The 20669-nt window shown below is 52.2% G+C and overlaps 1 protein-coding gene across 1 annotated transcript in view; it reads left to right on the forward strand.

Moving 5' to 3' along the window:
- Nucleotides 1-20669, forward strand: part of Prrc2b (proline rich coiled-coil 2B) — a 76829-nt gene that overhangs the window by 19422 nt on the left and 36738 nt on the right. The window contains exons 2-9 of the mRNA XM_077797165.1: nt 6691-6856; nt 7470-7647; nt 10316-10418; nt 13036-13108; nt 13666-13809; nt 15691-15932; nt 16372-16493; nt 16815-16957. Of these exons, the coding sequence (XP_077653291.1) occupies nt 6742-6856; nt 7470-7647; nt 10316-10418; nt 13036-13108; nt 13666-13809; nt 15691-15932; nt 16372-16493; nt 16815-16957 (1120 nt within the window). The 5' untranslated portion in view covers nt 6691-6741. The remainder of the gene's footprint in view (nt 1-6690; nt 6857-7469; nt 7648-10315; nt 10419-13035; nt 13109-13665; nt 13810-15690; nt 15933-16371; nt 16494-16814; nt 16958-20669) is intronic.

Genomic DNA, 20669 nt, shown 5'->3' on the forward strand with positions numbered 1-20669 from the left:
AGTGCCTTTTCCTTTTTATTTTTGGTGCTAGGGATTGAACCCGGGGTGTTTTACCACTGAGTCACATCTGTGGTCCTTTTTATTTTTAAAAAATATTTTTAGTTGTAGATGGACAAAATACCTTTATTTTATTTACTTATTTCTATGTGGGGCTGAGGATCAAATCCAGTGCCTCACATGTGCTAGGCAAGTACTCTTCCACTGAGCCATAACCTCAGCCCCCCTTTTTATTTATTTACTTATTTTTTGGGACAGAGTCTTTGTAAGTTGCTGAGGCTGGACTCAAACTTGTGATCCTCCTACCTCAGCCTCCCAAGTCATTAGGATTTCAGGCATGTACCACTCTGCCTGGCAGACGGTGCTTTTTGCTAGATGTTGGTATGTTGGAGAAGGGCAGGCTGATGAACCATTTACCTGGATTTCATGATGAGGGTTCTTTGCTTTCCCATCTGATGACTGTGCCCTTTCTTGGCCAGCCTCCTTGCTTCCTATAGTGTCTGTCTTGCCTGCTGATGGGGGTTGGCCTTGCAGGGTCCTCTTTCTTTTCTTCCTTCTCCCCAGCCCTGGCCTGGGGCTTCCACCTCACACCCTGCACTTACACTCTCGCCATTGTGTGTCTTCTCAAGGACTGTGCTCTGAGCCAGCGGAGCTGGGGCTGGAGCACACAGTAGGGTCTTAACCATGGGTGACCACATGGTTTTGACCCAAAGGTAGTAGGATCACGGAAACCTGTGAAAGGGCCGGATTGGCCTTGGATGAGGATCTGGCTGTTGAAGGCTGGTCAGAAATTATGTACTCGTCTGGGGTCCTTGTCCCTGTCCTCATCTACAGTCAGACAGTGTATCATGAGCTGGGGTGACTCCTGTCCTGTGGGCAGCCTGGCCTCCTGCAGCTGCGCTCCATGTTGGTTCTGGCACTTAGCAGCCTCGTGACCTTGGGCAAGATAACATCTCTGTCCTTTCTGAACCTCATGCCCTACTCTTGTTGAACAGGCTGACATAGTAGTAGCTTCCAGAAAGGGTGGTTGCAGTGTGCTGGGGGCTGGGCACCTGAGTGCTTAGCAAGGTGCCCAGTGCTCAGGAAGGCCTGCTGTGGCCACTGTCGTTGGCCCTGAATGTTCCTGGGAGTTGCAGGCCATCCCACCCTGGTTGGTCACATGGTGCTGGCTGGTACCCAAGTGCAGAGTGAAATTAATCCTGTTACCCGGAAATGGTTTTTGATAAAATAGCTTGCGGGGAGCCTTTCCCTGATGGGCAGACTGGGTCCTGCCCTGCCGGCCTGCCCTCTGCAGAGGTGGGGCCAGGTGTCCGTTTGTCTTTGTGGGCCCATCTTTTTTTTTTTTTTTTTTAAATATTTATTTATTTTTTCTTAGTTTTCCGCAGATACAACATCTTTGTTGGTATGTGGTGCTGAGGATCGAACCCGGGCCGCACGCATGCCAGGCGAGCGCGCTACCGCTTGAGCCACATCCCCAGCCCCTGTGGGCCCATCTTTCTGGTGATTTTTTTTCCAGCAGGGCCTGGGCCTCGCAGCCCATTTAGATGACATGCCAAAGCATGCAGACCCAGGTTTCATTAACTCTTCTCCTAAAGCTGTCTTTATGGGGATTTGTAGACCCAGTTTTCATTCACCAGTATTTCAAAATGCTCTTGTGCCCTGTGGTTCCAGTAGGGGTTACAGTAGGGGAGAGGGGGCAAGGGGAGACACTGGCAGGACCCCTCCCAGGCAGGGTGCTTCTTTTTTTTACGGTACTGGGGATGGAACCCGGGGCCCCACACCTGCTAGGCCCATCGCTCTCCACGGAGCTACATTCTCAGCCTTTTCTTACGGTTTTCTGTGTGAGACTGAGGTTCCAGAATAGATTTTGTTTGGTAATAAAAAGACTTCCATCACCTACAGAGGGACAGAAGTGGCAGGAAAGCCATGGCTATGAGCCAGGTTTGGCCCACACTCTCAACAGGCCTGGGCCTGTTCTTGTTCCATGGACCCTAGAGTGAGCCAGGCTCTGCTGAAGGGGCTGGGATCTGCCCAGAGGCCTCTGTGGGTCCTGGATGTGAGCGTTTGTCGTGTTTTCTTCCTGCCTTTGGCTGTGCCGGTCAAGCTTGAGGTGTGCCTGTTGACCATGGATAGACTCAGCAGCTCCCTGGAAGCTGGTTGAAGGCCTGCTCACAGCTAATGCTCCTGGCCTGTGCTTGTGAAAACCAGCTGACCAGCAGAGATGCTGGTGGGTGTGGGCTGGGCCAGCCCCAGGTCAGCACACCAGCAGAGACATGCACTTGAGAAATCCCAACAAGTATGCTTTTTTAATTGTTTTTTAAAAACTTTATTTAGGGGCTGGGGATGTGGCTCAAGCGGCTCGCCTGGCATGCGTGCGGCCCGGGTTCGATCCTCAGCACCACATACCAACAAAGATGTTGTGTCCGCCGAAAACTAAAACATAAATATTAAAAAATTCTCTCTCTCTCTCTCTAAAAAAAAACTTTATTTATTTATTTTAATTAGGTATACATGACAGCAGAATGCATTTTGACTCATTGCACACAACTGCAGTACAACTTGACTTTTCTATGGTTGTACACGATGTAGTGTCGCATCACTCGTGCCGTCACACATGGACCTAGGGTAATGATGCCCATCTCATTCACCATCTTTCCCAACAAGTGTGTTTTTGTTTCAGAGCTGTGTCCACTGAAACTTTGGTTAGTGGGAGAACCAGGAGGTGCGTATGACCTGCTTTGTTAGGTGCAGGTGTACCTGCGCTGGGCTCAGAGGCCCTGCGCGCTCCCGTCAGATTCCTCTTCAGGCTATGGGTGGGGGTGAAGAGCCTCCTGTCTAGCTGCGTGCGGCCTGGTGCCTTCTGGGGCAGTGGGGACTCAGGTGACTGCTTGTTAGCACCCAAGTCTACATAGGAGTATGGGGTCCAGGCTCAGATGTGCCAGAAGAGGTGGCTAATGTGACAACAAGTCCTTGGCACTTGTGGCTGTGGGTCATTAACATGCAGTGTTTGGTTCTAGGACAGACTGGTGCTTAAAGAGTTCCTGGCCAGGCCTGTCCTTCATCAGTGAGGAAACAGGTCTGGAGAGGCTGACAGGGGCCCACAGGTACAAGCCTTGGGTAAGGGTTGGCACTTCAGAACAGTGCTGCGGGCTTGGTGCCTGCGTTGGCTGTGAGTTCTCCACACGGTTGTCCTGCAGTTCTGTGGTCAGGGGGCTGGAGAACCCTTTACCTGGAAGGAGACGGGTGCCTGGTTAGTGTTGGTGGCTGAACTTACTTGGGGACATAGTTCAAATGGCCTTGCAAACTGATCCTCCTTTTCTCAGACACAGTCTAGATTCCTAGGGGGCGCTCATCTTTGCCCAGAGCTTTAATGTTTCTGGGGTGCTGGGGTGGGGCAGGGTCAGGTTGCAGTTCTCTGAGAGTTCTCTGGGGCGGGAGTGGGTGGTCCTCAGAGTGGATGCCTCAAGAGAGCTCTGTGTTCATTCTAACGTCTGTTTACAGGCCTGGTTAGTGCAGAGTCAAAGAAAGATCTGTTGGCATCAGTGGATTGACAGAAACCAGGATTAACAAGCATTAAGAAGACTTTTTAGAAATATTTACAGAAACAAAAGTGTTTCCTGCTCTAGTTTGAGAATCGTGACATTCTGTTAAAGAAGTCAGGCAGGTTGATGCGACTGGAGGGCTGGGGTGCGGCTGGTTGGAAGAGCATTTGAAGCATCCAAATTTGCGTTCACAGTGACAGATCTAGTCCTGCCCCCTGTGTGGCAGGGAGGGGGCATGGGGTCAGGGCAGGGACTTGGCTGGCTGTTTTTCAGAGCATTTGTGATCTGTGCCCAGGTGGCAGCCAGGGCGGGGATCAGCCCTGGTCCTGGTGCTGAAGTGTGAGACTCTGGAACACACCTCTTGGCTGTGACCAGCCTGTGGAGGGTTTCCCAGTGTCTCTGGGCTGGATGCAGGTCTGGGTTGTGTCCCAGGCCCAGCTTCCTGTAGGGCACACAGTAGTGTTAGGGAGTGTATCATTCCTATTGCTACAACAAACTGCCACAATTTAGTGGCTTGGAACAACACGAAGCTTAGAAATCTGAAATGAGTCTTATGGGACTGAAATCAAGATGCCGGAGGCTGCTGCTCCCAGAGGCTTGGAGAGTCCCTTCCTGCTCTTCACAGCCTCCAGAGGCCTGCGCTCTTTTCCTTGAGGTCCCTCCTGTGACTTCAGAGAGCATGGCTCCAGCCTCTGTTCCCAGTGTGCTACCCTGACCTACTTCTGCTCACAGGGACCCCTGTGACTCCACTGGGCTCCCTCCACTAATCCAGGGTGATCTCCCACCCAAGACCTGAGCCACACCTGCAAAGCCTTTTGCCATATGAAAGTGACAATCCCAGCTTGTGGGAGCGAGGACATCAGCATCTGCATGGGGGAACTGTAACACTCCTTACAGATCTCTTTGGCCTCTTGCGAGTTTTGGAGCGAGTCATTGTTAGTCCTGGTGTGTCCCTGTCCCATCCATGGAGTAGGGCCTGGCCAGCGTCCTGCCGAGCCGCCCCGTTCTACCCTCGCTGGCATTGGTTACGTGTTGTTGTTTTCCTTTGGTGGTGGTGGTCATGGGGACTGGACTGAGCCTGTACCTGCACCCTGCTTATTTTCTGTCTTTTTGATGATAACCCTTATTTCAAGGGTGAGGTGGTCTCTGGGTTTTGATTTGCGTTTCCCTGTGGACCTCATCCCTCTTAGTGGAGAAATGCAAGGTGATCTGCACCAAGAGCCTGTAGAGCGCTGGGCTCTCTCACTAGTGCAGACCCAGCCTCTCCTCCAGGGCTGTGGTCCATCCTGGGGGAGGTTAGGGTTTTGATTGATTGATTGATTGCAGTGCTGGGGAATGAGCCCAGGGCCTCGCTCATGGTACTCTTTTTATTTCTATTTTGGGACAAGGTCCGATTATGTTGCCCAGGCTGGCCTTGCACTTGCCTTAGTCTCCCAAGTGGCTGGGGTCGCAGGTGTGGCCGCATGCTTAGCTGGTGGTTAGGACTTCTGCAGGATGGATTAGAGACTCAGCCGGCAGTGGGAAGGGAGAGTTAAAGGTAGGGGTGCGTGCTCCTCCACCCTACCCCTGCTTCTGGCCATTCCCCTCCTGCAGCTGGCTGGTCCCTACCCACTGCCTGCAGCTTTGGTATGGGGAGTGCTTGTCCCCTGACCATGCCGTAGCATCTTTGGCACCTCTAGGTTTGGACACAAGTGCGAGCAGAATCCCCTCCACTGCGCTCCCACACACTTGGAAACACCTGTCATTCCCTGACCCTCGGCCTCTCCCCTTGGTCACCCTGAGTGGCCTGGATTTGAGTATGGGAAGGCTGACCAAAACCATGAGGGGAGGAGGGCCTGCTGTCCCTGAAGGAGGGCTGCAGCATTGATGCGCGCTGTGACTAGAGGCCACTGCCTGTCCCTGAGCATCCTGAGATGAACTGCTTGTTATCTGTCCCTTGGTGCCTGGCAGGGCCTCGGCATCGTCAGTACTGGCTGAGTGAAAAAGAGGATGTGCAAACCCGGTGTGTGCAGGGCAGATTCTGCAGAGGTGGGAGGCGCTGGCCCCTCTGTCTCGCCTTCTCTGGGCCCAGCTTGTGACTGATCTTTGCTCCTGGTGCTGTGTCTGCAGTTGTGTGTGGACTTTTCTCTCAAGCATCATACGTTGGGGTGCAAAGCACTGCCTAAACACGATGCACCTCTCCTAGCCCACGTGGCTTTAGGACAGAATATTGAGGGGTGCATTCCAAGAGGTGGCCACCTGGTGCCTGCGCTGTCAGTGGGTGTTCTGCACATGCCCCTGTTGGTAAGGACACATGGTCAGGTGCCTCCATGAACACTGTCGATTTCTTCTCCGTATCTTAATGACAGGGTAGAAGGTCACACTCTTTACACAGGTATTTTCCCCCTCTGATCAATTTTGGCACCTCCAGTCAAGGGTGGGTGTAGAGGAAAAGGTAGCTGTGTCCTCAGTCTTGGCCTGGTGCCGGTCTGCCGGCTGCAATAGCTGGCCTTAGCATTTGGAAGGATAGAGTGTGTAGGTGAGTGCAGGGGGGAAGGGCCAACAGACCTGAAGGTGCTGGTGGAGAGGTTGGGGGACAGGGGTCTCCCTCGTCTGTACTGGGTGGTGCTCACCCTGTTTTCCACACATCGCCCTGTGAACTTGCTTCTGTGGCCCGGGCAGATGCCCTCTGCCTGAGTGCCGGTTCTTTGTTTGAAAAGAGCAGGTTCCCAAATGTTCCTGACAACTGACCGACTTTGGTGGCCTTCCTTTGGTTTCCTCATCCTTGTGACGCAAGGCATAGCTGGGCTGTGCGCCTCCCTGGTTTGATCTGTCTGTCTTGCTTGTGATGTTAGATGGACATACCACCAGGCCGGAGCGTGTACTTTTCCATTTGGGAGAGCTGTACTTGCTCAGAGGACCGAGTGTGTTCAAGTGTGCATTTCCATACAATCATGGAAGTAGGCTCCAGCAAGTGCACACAGAGCAGCTGACTGGTCAGGGTGGGGGCCCATGGGCCACCTGGGGCAAGTGTCTGTAAGAGGTAAGGTGTTTTTCCTAGGGACAGAGCCCAAAGCTGTCCTCAGATCTTCAGAAGGTCAGTGATTTCCAGATAAATCAGACCTTTGGGTCAAGTCCTGGAGACTCACTCTCACCTCCTTTCTAAAGGCAGATCGGGAGCGGCGCCGAGAAAAATATCCTTACTAGATGACATTTCATCGCAATGTCCGATCGTCTGGGGCAAATAACCAAGGGCAAGGATGGGAAAAGCAAGTACTCGACTCTCAGCCTGTTTGACAAGTATAAAGGAAGACCAGTAGACGCCACCAGGTCCTCAGGTGAGGCCCAGCCTGGAGGCCAGTTCTGCACCCCTCCCGGTGCACCTGAGACCTGGCCGGATGAGGTGTCTGGGCACTGGGGCACAGCCCTCCTTCACCTCCTGCTTGAGGTCTGACTCCAGAGCCTTGGAGACCCTGACTCTCCTGTGGTGGGACTGTTGTCTGGGGAAGCCATGAGTGTTTTAGAATGGGACTCAGTTTACCTTTCTGGGTTTCATGGCTTTGATTTCTTGGAGTAGGTGGGAAAGTGTTGATCCTATCCACACTCACACGGCCTCCGTGAGTGTGGCGTGTGGCTCCAGCCCAGGCATCATGTGGGTCTTATCAAAATGAGGTCAGAGCCATCCCCTTTGCAGGGGGTGGCTGCTATGTGGGGCAAGGCTTCTGGGCGGGAGGGGGGGGGTGCTCCTCACTGGTGTTCTGAGCTCCTAGTAGAAGGGAGACCTCTGTGCAGACTTTAGCAGCCTTTGTCCCTGAAGTCCTGGCACGGAGCTTGTGAGTGGCTGCAGTGGCCTCCGGGTGCCTGTCCTTGTCCCTTAGAGGTGGGAGAGCGGTGAGTGAGCTGGCCCCTTTCCTCCGTGACCCCTGTCTGCTCCTTCATCTCCCCCTGCAGTTATTCCTAGACATGGCTTACAGAGTCTCGGGAAAGTGGCCACAGCCCGGCGCATGCCGCCGCCTGCAAACCTGCCAAGCCTGAAGTCTGAAAACAAAGGAAACGACCCCAGCATTGTGATAGTGCCCAAGGACGGCACGGGATGGGCAAACAAGCAGGAGCAGCCCGACCCAAAGAGGTGAGCACAGGGCTGTGAGCGGGCGGGTGGGGCGGCCCCTCCCCTACTGCTGCCAAGTGCGCTCTGGCTCCCCTGCATTTCTCTGACTTCTGGAGCCGGCACAGGAGAGTTTCTGTGGCCGGCTTGTTCCCAGTGACCAGTGTGCCCCTGTGCATTATTTGGTGAGGACTCTTCACCCCAGAGCAGCGTCTGCAGTGACTCAGAGCCAGTTCCTGGAGAAGCCAGTGTGCTGAGCTCCAGGTGGGGAAGGCAACAGCTGCTGGTGCTCCACGCGGCCCGGGCTGTCCGGAGCGAGATGGACTCCTCCTTGCCCAGGGTGGGCATGGCAGCGCCCTGGAGGCTCACTGCTGCCAGCGTGGTGCCTCAGGGGCCACGAACATGGTGATGAAGGTCTGAAACGGCCTCCATGTGGCTCTGGGGCCTGGGCACAGGACCCAGGCGAGCCCTTTTACTGTGGGTTCCCTGGCTCTCTGGCTACTGAGGAGGGCGTCCAGAGGAGAGGACTCGTGCTAGGAGGGAAGCCTCCTCTGGGTCTTGCCTTTGGGGAATGAAGAAAGCAGCCTGGTTCTTCTGCCCTGTCTGTCTCCGGGGCCTTGTGCCGCTGTGGGGAGCCAGATGGTGAACGTGACCAGACGCAGCCTGCTAGCCAATTGTCCGGGCCGTTGCTGGAAGTGCCTGGGGAAGCTGGGACAGCCGCCTCCCGGGTTGCTTAGGGCTGTTGGTTGGCAGAACAAGTGGGGCCTCAGCAGTCAGCCCCACCTGTCCTTTCCAGCAGGACCGTCTGGCAGCCTGGCCACACCTGGAAGAGTGTCCTCCCTCTGCTTCCCGTAGGAGTAGGACTGGGCTGTAGGGGTGGTGACCAGACAGCAGTGAGGAATCCCTGGGTAACGTGGGTCGTTAGCACAGGGCTTGGCACAGAGGAGGGGTGTGGTGGAGGCAGACTGTTGCCATTGGCCTACTCCGTGTGTGCCCTGCAGCCCTGCAACGAGACCTTTCAGTGAGAGCCTGCAGTGCCTCTGCTGCAGAAGTCTGGAGGGCCAGGTGTCACTCACTTCTTCACCCTCTGCCAGGGCGGGTGGAGAGGGAGGGTAGAGCAGGCAGCCACCCTGCCACCTGGGCCTCGGCCTTCTGCCCCGAGACGTAGTGCTTGGGTCTGGAACACTGTCTTTTAAGTAGGCGTGAGATGAGGACCAGTGGCCCTCGCTTTGCCTCGGTTGAGAATGGCTGGCCACTTGGCGAGGTGAACGTGGAGGCGTGCATCTGCCCAGAGCTTGGCTTCAGCTGACAGATAAGGCATGGTCATGGTGGCTCCTCACCAAGTGGGTTGCTGCCCGTCTGCCGAGCAGCACACTGAGGAGAACTGACTGAGGGCTCTGCTGGGGCAGAAGCCGCTGCTCCAGAGCCTCACTGCCCTCAGGAGTGTGCTGACCATCGGCCACAGAGGGCACATAGAGGGTCTTTTAAACTTTAAAACATCTTTTGATCCAATAATTGTTTCTAGGGTCACATGCTACTAAACTGCTTACAGCGTACAAAGATTAGTATGTGTACAAAACACTCAACTGCAGTTACCTGTGCGTGGGCCATAATTTAACCAAATTAGAGACTGGTTAAATTATGGCCCAAGTATATTGTGTCCTCATTAAAAAGACGGTAGAACTGGGCATAGTGGCATATGCCTATAATACCAGCCGCTCAGGAGGCTGAGGCAGGATGATTGAAAGTTCAAAGCCAGCTTCAGCTACTTAGGCCCTCAGCAACTTAGCAAGACCCTTTCTCTAAAATATATATAAAAGGGCTTGGGAAGTGGCTTAGTGGTTGAACACCCCTCAGTTTAGTCTGTAGTAGTAAAAATATAAAGAAATATATTGAAGAAGGTAGATCAATATGTATTCTTATGAAAAAATGTTCAGGTTCATAAAGTGAAGAAGAGGTTATGGGAGTGTAGGTACAGGGCCATCCTACTTGTGTTAGAAAAATACAGTGTTGGGCTGGGGATGTGGCTCAAGTGGTAGCGCGCTCGCCTGGTATGCGTGCGACCCGGGTTCGATCCTCAGCACCACATACCAACAAAGATGTTGTGTCCGCCGAGAACTAAAAAATAAATATTAAAAAAAAAAAAAAAGAAAAAAGAAAAATACAGTGTTAACATACGTATAGGAAAATCTGCCTGGAGTTTCCGTCTGGAGGATGAGATCGTGACAAATTCCGTTTCAGATATATGTATAAATTTATTTTTACTATGAGCACTTATGTTTCTCATACGCCTAGAGAAGGCAGGCACTCTGCTGGTATCTTGAAGCAGCTGCCCCCAAGGAGGTGTGGTCCGGGCTCAGCCCCTCCCACCAGTGACTTGGTTTCCTTATGGGCACGGCTCCCGTTGCCTTCCTAGAGCTTATCTGCAGCGTGTGGTCAGCTTGCAGACTGCAGCCTCTGCAGGAAGGCAGCATGCCGCCCTGTCCTGCACAGCGTCAAGCCTGTGCCCCTGCCACAGCTGGGTTCCCCTTCCGTCTGCCTGCATGGGCGTCTACTGGGAAAGTGGATCTTCGCTGGCTGGCAGAGGCCTGGTGGCTGGTGTGGAGCTGCCTCCTGTGGCTCTGGGAAGCACAGGGCCTGGTCAGGTGGCCTGCTGTACCTAACCCCCAGCACGGGTCTTGCCTTTCTCTAGTTCCAGTGCGACGGCCTCTCAGCCGCCGGAGTCGCTGCCGCAGCCGGGTTTGCAGAAGTCTGTCTCCAATTTGCAGAAGCCGACACAGCCGAGCAGTCAGGAGGTGAGTGCTGAGGACCCCATCCTGATTCACCCTGCACTGTGGCCCTCCATGTTCCTGCCCTTGGGCAGACTGAGGAGTGGCTGAGAAACTGGTGGTGGCAAAGGAAGCCGGCCTGCAGTGTGGAGGGTCCCCAGAGGCAGCCGGTGCAGTTGTTCCTGGGTTCCTACACAGGGTAGCTCCGTTTCCCCAAACTGCTGCTCTGACATGAGTGTAGTAGGAATTCAAAAAGTACCAGGCCACAGAAGGGCTCGCTGTCAGGTGAGCTCCTTTGTGGAAGCCCTTCTCAGCACTGAGATGTGTACTGTGCCTCTAGGGGAGGGATGTTGGGGGTGGCATTCCCAGGCTGATGGTCCTGGAAGCCTCTCTCAGCTGAATGCCTCTGAGCACTGATGTCTCTGGGAACACGCTTTAGGAGACAACCAGCCATGGTCCTTTCAGATGTTCTTCTAACACGTCATAACCAAGCAAGAGGTCACAGTGCTCCTGGCGCGTGGGGCCTGGCCATGGGCTTGCAGAGATCTGCAAGGTACACTATACCTAGTGGCAACAGAGAGGGAGGGGGAGTCTGAATTTTTTAGAAGAAGAAGAAATGTTACAGATACCTGGCACTCACCAGCCCTGTTGACGGCTTGATTGTTCTCTCTCTGGGTGACCTGGGTCTGCAGTGCCATCCCCTGACTGCCATACCTGCTGGTGGGGGCGCCTCTTGCTTTGCTGGGTATCCTCCTCCACTCAACTCTGACCTGTGCTCTTTGAAATGAAAAACACAGAGGAAAAAGAACCCTGTTCCTGTGAGACTCCATATTCCCTGGCCTCAATTCACTGGGGCCTGTTGACATGGAGATGTTCAACATCCTTTCTTTTTCTCAGAATTTGAAACTGAGATTGTGGTGCCACGATGTTTCAACCTGGTTGTATTGAGCTTGGTAAACATACATGTGCTTGCTCCTGGGTGCAGTGGTGTACTTGTGGGCCCAGCTTCTCAGGAGGCTGAGGATGGGGGATTACTTGAGCCCATGAGTTTGAGGCCAGCTCAGAGACCCCACCCCTGGACATGGGTAAGGTCCTGGGCATGTGTAGAAGAGAATTCCTACAGGACCTGGGCTGTGGCCAGGTGGAGGAGCCCTGTCCCAGCACTGTACACAACCCACCACATCCTGTCTTCCCCTCTTGTTAGTAGCTACTGAGTCTTCTGTCTCATGCAGAGGAGAAGTAGAGGAAGAACCTATTGATTTGTAACTTTGAGAACATCTCAGAGTAATTCTAGTTATTTTGTTTGTGGAATAGAATTCACTGGCAATATCAGCACCCCATCTCGGTCCTATAGGCTTCCCTCCAGTTGGGGCCTCTGGGTGCGGGTGGGGAGTCACCCTGTGGATGCAGACACCAGTGGAGGTGTGGGATTCAGTGTGGGGGAGGAGAGTGAGACCTGACCCTGACCCTGCTGACTGCTGGATCTGAAGGCTCCCCGGCCCCCAGGATTGTCCAGCCCCAATGGCACTGTCCCCCTTAGGCTGAGGCACATCCTTTATGTGGATGTGCCTCAGGCAGACACCCAGGCAAAGCACGCAGGGCAACTCAGATAAAGACCTGACCACCTCTGTCAAAGCCAGGAGGATGGTTTTCTTGCTTGGAGGAGGATGGGCTGGGAAGGAGGTGGATGGAAGGGTGGTTATTTAATGTGTCTCATCCAGTGTGTGGCGGGATTGACATGCTACATTTCCCTTGACCTTGGGAAAGGGGCAGGCTGTGGAGTCCAGCGTTGGTGGGAAGGGCAAATGGGCTCAGCAGTTGGAACTTGAAAGCCTTTGCACTCAGGTGGGCTGGGCACAGACCCTGGTCCTCACCCTAACTGGGGTTCTCTCTCAGCCATATTCTGGACATGAACCCTGGCTGGGCTGTGTATGTGAGGGTCACCCATGCTGGGTGTGCCTAGCAGCATGCCTGACCCTCCTGAGCTGTCGGCAAAGGCTGCCCCATAGGGCTGAGGCTGGTAGGCAAGTCCAAGTTAGTAGGGGAGGAGGGCTGTCAGGTGGGGGCCCTGCTGTGTGGAATGACAGGTGCGCTGGGTTTCCTGGGCGCCCCTTGGTTAGCAGTGGCACAGCATTTGAGAAATGTGAAGAATTGGGGTTTGGTCCATGCCTCTGTAGCAAGGCAGAGTCGCTCTGTGGGGGCACCAGGGACGGCCTGATGGAACATTGTAGAGCAGGGGAAGAAGGCCCCGTGGGTCTGCATCTGGCTTGGTGGGATAACCAGCCATGTGACTGTGAGCCGGTCACTGCCCTGTCCTGCTCCTTCCCTTTAAAGGGACAAGGCAGGTTGAGTCCCTGCAGATCCTGCACTGAGAGAAGTGCCGTGCAGAGAGCTCAGGTTGTTAGATCCTGCCCAGAACATGATCCCTGTTCTATCTGCAGAGGGCTTGGATCTAAGGTGCCAGCATCTCAGTGCAATGCTTTTTTTCATTGTTGTTGTGGATCTGGGGATGGAACCCAGGGCCTTGTGTGTACTAGCACTTGCTCTGCCTGAGCCCCACCCTGCCTTCTCAGCACTCTGGCCTGCACACTTAGTCACGGGGCTCACTGAGCTAGCTTTCCTTATTTCCTTCCTTCCTTTTCAGAATACAAATTCAGTGCCAGGTGGACCAAAGTCATGGGCACAGCTGAATGGAAAGCCAGCAGGACACGAAGGTGGTAAGTGTGTGCAGGTGTGCGTGTGGCCCTGGTCTGTGGGGAGCCCAGGGGCTGAGTTCTTTCCCGACTGTTCTGGTTGGGGCGAGGCACCCACCTGCTCTGTGGAATCTCTTCTCCAAGTCTTCATGTTCATGGTGCCCTGGCCTTTGCCAGTGGTGGAGTTGCTACTTCTGCAAAAATGTTGCCTCTGACTCCAGTGACTGTCATCGCTGGAGACATTCCTCTTGAATGTCCCAGACCTAGCTGAAGCCTGCTGGAGTCGCATCGATGCGCCTTCTGGGTGGGAGCTGCTGGTGGAAGGCTTCCTGCCCGCAGCCATAGTGTGCCCAGTGGAGGTGGCACATCCTGCCTCATGCCCCGCCCCAGGGGTCTGTTGGGTGGGGCCTCGTGTCTTCCCTGGTGGCCTCCTAGTGCCACCTGCCAGCACAGATGCCCACAGCATGGCTTGCTTGGAACCACTTCAGGGCAGGGGGCCTTCAGCGTGTGGAGCAGGAGAGCAGACGTGGGGTGATGCTGGTCTCAACTGGCTCTTTGTGTCTTTCTGGTTCTCTCCACAGGTTTAAGGGGCTCAAGCCGACTGTTATCCTTCTCTCCCGAGGAATTTCCGACGCTGAAAGCAGCTGGAGGGCAGGACAAGGCTGGCAAAGAAAAGGGCGTCTTAGATCTGTCGTATGGGCCAGGACCAAGCCTCCGCCCTCAGAGTAAGTGAATGGCCATGTCGTCCTGCTCCCCCTTCCTTTCTGCCCTCTTAGAGGGTGTCGGAGCTTCTGGGCCCCAGGCTGCCTCCACCAGACCCATGTTCTGCTGGACTTCTTCTCTAGGCCCTCCCTGCCTGTCTTGCCTTTGGGTTAGGCCAGGCCTGTCCCCTCCTGTCTGTCTGCTGTGCTGGGTATTTGTATCAAGGACATGCCCAAGGCCAGCCCACTGGAGTCCCTGGTTCCAGAGCTTCTTTCTAAGCCAGTTCTTTCTAGACCTAGTGGAGCCTGTTGGAGTCACTTGGGAAGTTAGCTTCCAGCCCTCTCCAGTCAGACCACACTCTCCACATTCTGGGGCTACTGTGCAGCCAGCCCACACTACTGCCCTCCGCTGGTGTCTGGCACGGGGCCTGCGGGACTGTGGCAATGCTTGCTGCAGTTGGTGCTTCCTGGAGGCCTGGGGTGGCTTGAGGTTTGGGTGTTTAGGCCAGGGATGCTCAAGTACCTCCTAGGTTCTTGCAGCGGAATGGGCTGTTGTTTGCTTGTTTTGAGTAATCCCCAAGGCCTTTCCTGTTGCTGACTCTGATGCCAGGGCACAGTTGTCCTGTGAACTCCATGACCACTGGGCTTCTCTGCTTAGGACAAGGACTTTTCAGTGGCCTGCAGGGGTTTATTTTGTTTGCTGCAAATATATAACCAAGTTGTGTAGAACAGAATTGTGTCTTTCTGGGATGAATTCAGATGAGTTGCTGTGTAGGACTATGAAAGTGTGGGACTAGAAGCAGCTTCTGGAATTAGTTCCTTCTCATTTGAAAAGATGAGGATGTGGGTGGCCCAAAGGGTGACCTCGCTTGCCTGGAATCATCTGGCAAAGTGGGAGCAGCCTGGCTGCCTGGCTCACCTGGTTTCAACTCCTAACCAGAAGCTGACTGACCAGAGTCCTTCCACCTCTCCAGTGCCTCCCTGGCCCGTACAGCAGTCCCCCTAGTCTGCAGTTTCTCTCCACAGTTTGTTGTCTGTGGGCAGCCACCTCTGAAACTACTACTGGAGGTTTGTTTTGTTTTTGTTGTTTTGCTGGGTTCAAAATCCAGGGCCTCATGTGTGCTAAGGCAAGCAGTGTACCAGGGAGCCACACCGCAGCCCTAGACTGCAGGTTCTGAGGGAGAGGGTTTGCGTGCGCATGCGTATTATAGTGTGCTGTTTTAGTTGCTCTCTCTCCCTGTGCCCACTGGCAAGTTGATCTTTGTCAAGGGCAAGTGTGTGTGTCCAGGTTTGGTATGTCCATGGTTCCAGGTATTCTTTGGGGTCTTGGAATGTTCCCCTTGGATGCGAGGCTATTGTCACACCTTCTACCAGACAGACTCGTTGGGTGCTGGAGGCACCACCTTACAGAGAGACGGTCTTTGAGGTCTACCTGGGCTCTATGTACCACAGGGACTGTAAGATGCTGCTGCTAGTCAACGGGCAGCATGGGGCAGGACCCACTCTGGCTGTAGTGGAGTCCAGTGCTGAGTGCAGTCCACACAGGCAGGGCTGGTGTGTGTTGAGTAGGTCTGTGGCTGTTCTCAGGGCTTTATTTCCCTGGGTTCTGTGCTCTGTGGGGTGTGTGACCTCTATTTGGGAGAAGTCTGTGTCTGCACCTGTCCTCTCTGGGGAGATCTTATTTTAAATCTCTGACAATCTGACTTCCCTCGAAGTTTAACTTGCTGGCCAGGTGTCTGCCCCAGCCTCTCTTGGAAGACCAGATGGATGGTTCTTTTCTTTTCTTTTTTTTTTTTTTTCCCCTTCATTTTTTGGTGAATAAAGGGGTCCCCTGATCTCTGGGACCTCACAGATCCCTCCCTCCCCTCCTCTTTCCTCCCTCTTCCTGTACCCATCAACTTGCAGATGTGACAAGCTGGAGGGAGGGCGGTGGGCGAAGCACAGCTTCTGCGGCGTCTCTGAGCACCTCCCCAGCTGAGCCGGGCAGCAGGAACGCCAGTGCTGGGGACGGAGCCCCCTCCTCGGCATGTACCAGCGATTCTAAAGACCCCTCTCTCCGCCCGGCTCCTCCTGTCCGCAAAGGGACATCGCAGTTCCTGGGAAACGTGTACCACCCTCCCACGTACCATGACATGCTCCCTGCTTTTGTAAGTCCCCTGTGCGGTCCCAGCACTCAGCCATTCACATCTAGCAGAGCCCAGTTCAGTGGCCAAAAGTCCCCTTGGGCTCTCCCTCCCGGGTTCACTCCGCCCAGAGAGCCTGTTCTGTAGGTTCCCAGCAGATCTGCATTTGCCCTCCACCCTTCTCAGGTGCTGTGGCCTCTGGCCCTTGCCCGGGTGAGGGATGTTACTGGCATGGTGGTCTTTTAGATGAAGGAGAGGTGGGTGTTCCCAGACAGGGTCCCCAAGCTTACCTACCCACAGCAGGTGGGGAATGGGCCAGAGGGGAAGGGCTCATGAGGAAACCCTCAGCCTTTCCTGTTTCTTCTTCTTCCCATTATCCACTTTCCAAAACAAATTCCAATTTAAGTGGAGCTTGGAATTTGGGTCATTGCCAGAAACCCTCTTCGTTGGTGTTATGTTTCAGATGTGTTCGCCACAGTCATCAGAGAACCAGGGTGCAGTGGAACGAGGCTCCTTCCCTCTTCCTCAGCTCCGCCTGGAACCCCGTGCTCCTTTTAGACAGTTCCAGATCAATGGCCAAGATGGGTAAGTGAGCTCCACAGTACAGTGCACAGAGTCTCCTGGTGGGGCTGACACTGGAGGCCGCACAGACCCAAAGCCACTCCAGCCCCCAGGCTGTGTGGGCTGTGGGGTGGGGCGGGTTGAGGGCTTGGGCCATGCTAGAGTTCAGCACTGGGGAGGCAGAGCTTCCCACTGGGTGTTTGCTTTTTATGTATTTCTTTTAAAAGGAAACAGTGTAAATATTAGCTCAAAAATGAACCTGTGCAATGTAGGATTTATTTTTGGGAAAGTGTTTGTGCTTCCCTGTGTGTTCGCGGCCCATCATGTGGACTTCTCTCCCCTCAGGAAAGAGAGCAGGCTGGGGCTGACCCGCCCCGTCCGCCCACTGAGGCAGCTGGTGGAGCGGGCACCACGGCCCACCATCATCAATGCCGAAAACCTGAAGGGCCTGGATGATCTGGACACCGATGCTGACGACGGCTGGGCAGGTGGGTGTGGCCGGGGGGCGGGCTGGAGGCCCACTCGGCTTGCCCCTGTGGCACACTTGCCCCTGAGGAGGCAGCGGGTTCAGGCCTGTGCATCTGCATTTGCAGTTAGAGCCGGTGACTTCCTGAGCAGGCTGGATCTTCTTTTGGTCTTCACTCTTGATCTTAGAGCTGTGGGAGATTTTGATGTTAACTTTTCAAAGAACTTATTTATCTATTTATTTTTAGTTATAGATGGACACAATACTTTTATTTTACTTATTTATTTTATGTGGTCTGAGAATCAAACCCAGTGCCTCACATATGCTAGGCAAGTGCTCTACCCAGCCCCAGCCCCAGCCCTCAAAGAACTTTTGACAATGGAAAATTTTAAAAATCAAAAGGAACAAGCTTCTAGCTATTTGTCACCTAACTTCAGTAAGTACCAGCATTGCATTGTTTTTATTCCTTTATCTCTGCCCACTCTCCTCCCCAGCCTGATTCTTTGTTTTCAGCTAAGTTCTAATTACATTGTAAAAGCACAGGGTCTCCTGTGGGGTTTGTTCAGTGGATACACTTGCAGTGAGCATCCATGTGAAAAGATGGACGATTCACACCACTGGAGGATTCCCTGGGTCCCTTCTTAGTCGGTTGGCCTTCCTGACCTGACTCTACCCAAGAGGTTCCAAGTCTTCTGATTGATTTCACTGTAGATTCATTTTGCCTATTGTAGAACATCAAATGAATGGATTCATACAATTCTAAACCTGTATAATGTTTTTTTTTTTTATTTTATTTTTTGTGTGGGATTGAGCCCAGGGTATTGCACATGCTAGGCAAGTGCTCTACCACAGAGCTACATCCCCACCCTGTATGATTTTTTTTTTTTGATAGTCATCATTCTTAGGCATATCTGTCATTACTTTCAAGTGCTAAAATGTGTTTTTATTCTTATCATTATTATTATTATTTTTTCCTTGGTACCAGGGATTGAATTCAGGGCCACTCGACCACTAATCCACATCTCTGGCCCTATTTTGTGTTTTATTTAGAGTCAGGTTCTCAGTGAGTTGCTTAGTGCCTTGTTGTTTCTGAGGCTGGCTTTGAACTCGTGATCCTCCTGCCTCAGCCTGCCAAGCTGCTGGGATTACAGGCATACACCACCGTGCTCAGCTTGAGATGTGTTTTATTGTATTGATTTACTGAAATTGTTTTATCCTTTTGAAAGTCCCATTAAGAATAGTATCTGAGCTGGGGCTGTAGCTCAGTGGTAGAGCTCTTGCCTCGCATGTGTGAGGCACTGAGTTTGATCCTCAGTACCATATACAAATAAATTTAAAGAAAGGTATTATGTCCATCTACAATTTAAAAAAAAATAAAATGTTAACTTTATGCCAGGTATGGTGGTGCACACTTGTAATCCCAGTGGCTTGAGAGGCTGAAGCAGCAGGATCACAAGTTCCAACCAGCTTCAGCACTTTAGTGAGGCCCTAAACAACTCAGTGAGACCCTGTCTCTAAAATACAAAATAGAGCTGGGGATGTGGCTCAGTGGTCGAGTGCCCCTGAGTTAATTTCCTGTACCATGGAAAAAACAACAGCAACAAAATGAAGAATTGAAATCTTCATTCCTCCTGGATCAACATCTCTGAGCAGGGCTGCTGAGCCTGAGGGTAGGCCTGCAGTTAAGTTGATGGAGTTCATAGCCCGCCAGCCTCTCCCTGCGGTTGAACCATGTAATATTTGTGCGGCAGGCTGTGGAGCTCAGTGCTTGGCATCCTCACATTTTGGGGCTTGTCCTTGTGGTCTTAGCCGTCCTGGTGCATTGCGCTTCTGATCTGCTCTTGCACGGGGCTGGTGATGGTATCCTGTGCTCTGCTGCGCCTCGCGGTTCACCCTTGCCCAGTGCCTGTGTGTCTTCATTTTCTTCCATGTTAGACTACTACTAGTCCTTTGCGACTTCACATTGCACTTTTTTTTTCTATTTCAGTCTTTTTTTTTTTTTTTAAGCTCTGTTTTGATGAACAGAAGTTTTTAACTTGGATGCAGATTGATTTATAAACTTTTTTATGGTTATCACTTCTGTGTCCTTTTTAGGAACTGCTCCTCTACATGGTTGAAAAAGACCCCGATGTCTTTTAGCTTTGCCTGTTGCTTTGGGTCTTGGTTCAGGTTGGACTCATCTTCGTGGGGCTGTAGTGCAACAGTCTGGGATCACTTTCCCCACACGGATGCGCACTTTCCCTCTACTATTTGTTGTTGAGACTTTCTTGTCCCTATTGAATTGCTTTTTTGACACTTTTGCCCAAAATCTTTTGACCATGTGAGTTTTGGTGTGTTAGTCTTGATGTCAGTTGCACACTGTAGCTTTATAGGAAATCCTGAATTCAGGTAGTATAACATTGGTTTTTTTTTTTTTTTTTTTAACATTGTTGATTATTCAAGCTCTTTGCATTTTCATGCAAATTTAGAACCAACTGTGAGTATTTACAAAGAGCCTACAGGCATTTTGGTTAGAACCTGTTGAGTCTATATCCAGATAAGCGACACCTCAATTTTGAATCTTCAGTTTTAGGAGCCTGGTGAATCTCTTTATTAGGTTTTCATTCCCTCAACAGTGTTGTATAATTCCCACTGTAGAGGCCAGGAGCATCTTCTGTTATGTTCATTTGCTAATAGAGCACATGATTAGTACGCACAAAGTCCTGAGTTCAATCCCCAGCACCACCACCAAAAAGAAAGAGAAAAGAAAAGCTGGGTGCGGGGCACATACCTGTAGTTGCAGGAACTTGGGAGGCTGAGACTGGAGGATGTTGTGAGCCCAGGAGTTCAGCACTAGCCTAAGCAACAGAGTGAGACCCTGTGAAATTAAAAATGTAGATACATTTCCAGGCTTTTTGTTTTTATTTTTGGGTCCTAGAGACTCTACCACTAAGCTATATCCCCAGCCCTTTCTATTTTATTTTGAGACAGGGTCTTGCTAGTTGAGTTGTTGGAATTTTAGGTGTTTCCACTGTGCCTGGCTCTTTATCCTTTTGATGTCTGTAGGTTCTGTTGTGACGGACCCTCTTTTGTTCCTGATAATTTGGTAATACTTGTCTTCTCTTTCTTGTTCCATTCGGCCAAGGAATTATTAGTTTTATTAATCTTTACATAGACTTACCTTTTGTGTTTATTACTGGGTTTTATACCAATTTTAATTATTGAGGCATTTCTATGTTTCTAATAGTTTTATCATAGTCAGCATATTCTGTATGGTTTCAGTTCTTTTGAACTCATAGAGGCTTATTTTATGACTAGGGTAATGATCTACCTTGGAGAAAATCCCAAGTGCTCTTGAAAGGAATGTGTGAGATGCCCCATCCCAGCTCCTAGCGTGTGCCCAGTGTCACCTGACCTCAGCCATGGGAAACACATTCCTGATTGTTGGTGCTGCCGTGAGCTGGTCACTGTGCCAGGTGCACTTCCTGGTTTCCACAGCAGCCTCACAGGGGCAGATGTGATTCCCATTTTGCTGATAAGGGGTTGAAAGCCACACCATGTTCTGTTGCTGGGTGTCTTGGTCTGTAAATGACAGCCTGCTCACGTTGGTCCGTGGCACCTTTCAGACCCTGTATGTTACGGCTTGTAGATTTGTATCCTTACCTTTTAATTCCGTTGGTTTCTGCTTCTTTTATCTTGAAGCTGTCGTTAAACATACACACATTTATAGTTTGGAGGTCCTTGTCTCTAGTGGT

The sequence above is a fragment of the Urocitellus parryii genome, chromosome 4, assembly GCF_045843805.1.
Source record: "Urocitellus parryii isolate mUroPar1 chromosome 4, mUroPar1.hap1, whole genome shotgun sequence".
In the NCBI taxonomy this organism is placed as follows: Eukaryota; Metazoa; Chordata; class Mammalia; order Rodentia; family Sciuridae; genus Urocitellus; species Urocitellus parryii.